We start from the raw sequence: 2,527 nt of genomic DNA on the forward strand, positions 1-2,527 counted from the left end.
TTTGGGTCCGATGCTGCGTTGATTCCGGCGAGTCATCGCAGCTAAGTTTGCCAGTCACTGCTGCTCGCCCAGTATCTCCGGTCTCTCTCTCGCGCGCGAGGTCAGGCGGATAGTGCGGGAGGGAGGGGTTCAGCGACATCGGCGTGTGTGTGTGTGTGTGTGTGTGTGTGTGTGTGTGTGTGTGTGTGTGTGTGTGTGTACGTGTGTGTGTAAGTACCGGCCGTACCGGCACGGCGCAGGTCAAAGCTAACGACGGGGCTGAAAGTCACGCAAATGTAACGAAAATAGCGGGCTCCTTGCTGGGACGACAGTGGTCACACGCGGTCACACAAAACCGCGCGCTCGCAAAGTCGCGGACACTGCGGAAGAAAAGGAAAACAAACAGAACTGGACGGAGTATACCAGGTGGCTGACTCACGCCGCGCACTTCTCTAGTTATACTCTACCGCATGCACGGGTGCGGGCGGGTTTGCCTCTCTCTGTTGCCCGCGGCACTTTATGGCCCCGTGCGAGTAGGCAGACCACCCGCCCCGCACACGTGCATGCGGTGCGGGATGACTACGAAGGTGCGTCAGACACCTGGTATGTCATTGAGCAGGCATGTCATAATGCAGTTTCACTGGTTTTTCTACCTGGGAAAAAGCGATTATTTCTTTTAAACTTGATCTTATATGAAAACACTGTGGGATTGATAGAACAAATCAATAAAAAGTTCTTGACCAGCCATCTTTTTATTATAAACGTCGGATTTGTTGTCCTGCATCTCAACAGAAGGGCAATGGTAAAAAACTGTATAAAAAAATCGAAAAAAACGCCCGTACGTCACGCGATTTGTAAGCAACTGAGAGGCGCTACGTTGTTTGCAATATATGTCCAGAATAGCCGTCTCAAGACGCGTAAAGTCATGATTTGTACAAAGCCGTAGCACCTCTTGATCGCTCACAAATCGCGTGACGTACGGACACCCTTGCATTGGAATCGCCCAGAACTGCAATCGGCCCATATCGACAAGCAGTTATTTGTCTTGCGAATCGACGACCAAGTTTCGGTGCCTGGGCTCTAACGCGCCGAGACGTTGAGCCGGATGCCGTCGATGGGGGTGGGTAGGATGCAGCGGGGGTTCATCCTGGCCTCCTTTGGCATGTCGGGCGGCACGGACACCTTGGCGCGGGACAGGATGGTGACGAGGGCCATCTTGACCTGGACGAGCCCCAGGCGCATCCCTGCAGGACAAGCGTTACACCCTCTGTCACACACTTGCAGGCGCACTTCGCTACATATTCAAGCGTACACCGATTGTTTCTGCTTCATCTTGGTGATCTTGGTTATTATTAATTTTCTTTTACTTTTCTAAACACATATTTATTGTTTTTGTTTAAGCTGATATTTTTTTCTCGATTCTTCCTGATTTTTTTTCCTCTGCTTTTCCTGGTATTTCCTGATTTATTTTGGAGGGTGTACACTGTTATTGTTTGTGAGTGAAGTGAACTCACCGATGCAGATCCTGGGTCCGTCGCCGAACGGCATGTAAACCATGCCGGTCCTGGCCTTCTTGGCCTCCTCCGTGAAGCGGAGCGGGTCGAAGCGCTTGGGCTGGTCCCAGTACTGCGGGTCGTAGTGCAGGGCGTTGACGGGGATCATGAGGCGGGTGCCCTTGTCCAGCAGCACGTCCGTGAGCGGCAGCTGGCGCCGCACCATGGCCTCCCGGGTGAGGAACGGCACCGCCGGGTACATGCGCAGGGTCTCTAAAGCGACATCGTCAGAATTCTAGGAGTTTTAACAAAACTATTCTAATTTTTTAAAAGTTTTTTTCTAAAAGTTTTCTTAAGATTTTTTTTTTTTTTTTGTTGGAAACTTAGTCCTTTCTGTCTTAACCTTTCCACCCTCAACGCTAAACAAGTATCACAGAATGACCTCCTGTAGACATCAAACTCACCTTGGACAACCATTTCCATGTACGGCATATCCATGATGGCCTCGTAAGTCACCTGGCCGTTGTACTTCCTGAGGGTGGCGTCGATTTCCTGGAGGACCTTCTCCTGAACGTCGGGGTGCTTGGCCAGCTCGAAGAGCGCGAAGGAGGTCGTGGTGGAGGTGGTCTCGAAGCCCGCGAGGAAGAAGACGAAGACTTGGGCGGCGATTTCCTTCTGCGTTAGTTTCGTTCGGCTCTCTTTTGAGACTCCTGAAAAAATGACAAGATTGACGTTACACACCTCTACTTCAGATCAGATCGATCTCTTCGGCATTCAAAAGAAAGAAATATTAAAAGAAATATATTCAAAACACTCCCCACTACGCTGATTTAAAAAAACAAAACATCGAACATAAACACGATTCTTAGCGGCCTGCCTAGGTCTGCCTTTCTCAAAGAAGCCAACTAGTTAGGTGATTCGAGAGACACGCAGGGCGGGAACCTCCTACCGTTGGTCGGGCCGTTGCCCTTGTCGGCGTGCTCGCCGTGTGCGTCCGGCGGCACGAAGCCCTCGTTCTTGAGCTTGATGAGCAGGTTGAGCATGTCCGCCCGCTC

General features: G+C 51.1%; 1 protein-coding gene across 1 annotated transcript in view; it reads right to left on the reverse strand.

Annotated features, from left to right (window-relative positions):
* Positions 1–2,527, reverse strand: part of LOC113211656 (cytochrome P450 3A19-like) — a gene marked incomplete at its 5' end in the record, with an annotated part of 8,189 nt that extends 5,662 nt beyond the window's left edge. Inside the window, 3 exon segments of the mRNA XM_052265516.1 lie at positions 1,494–1,745; positions 1,937–2,182; positions 2,422–2,527. Of these exon segments, the coding sequence (XP_052121476.1) occupies positions 1,494–1,745; positions 1,937–2,182; positions 2,422–2,527 (604 nt within the window).

The sequence above is a fragment of the Frankliniella occidentalis genome, unplaced genomic scaffold, assembly GCF_000697945.3.
Source record: "Frankliniella occidentalis isolate FOCC.00 unplaced genomic scaffold, Focc_3.1 Scaffold27, whole genome shotgun sequence".
In the NCBI taxonomy this organism is placed as follows: domain Eukaryota; kingdom Metazoa; phylum Arthropoda; class Insecta; order Thysanoptera; family Thripidae; genus Frankliniella; species Frankliniella occidentalis.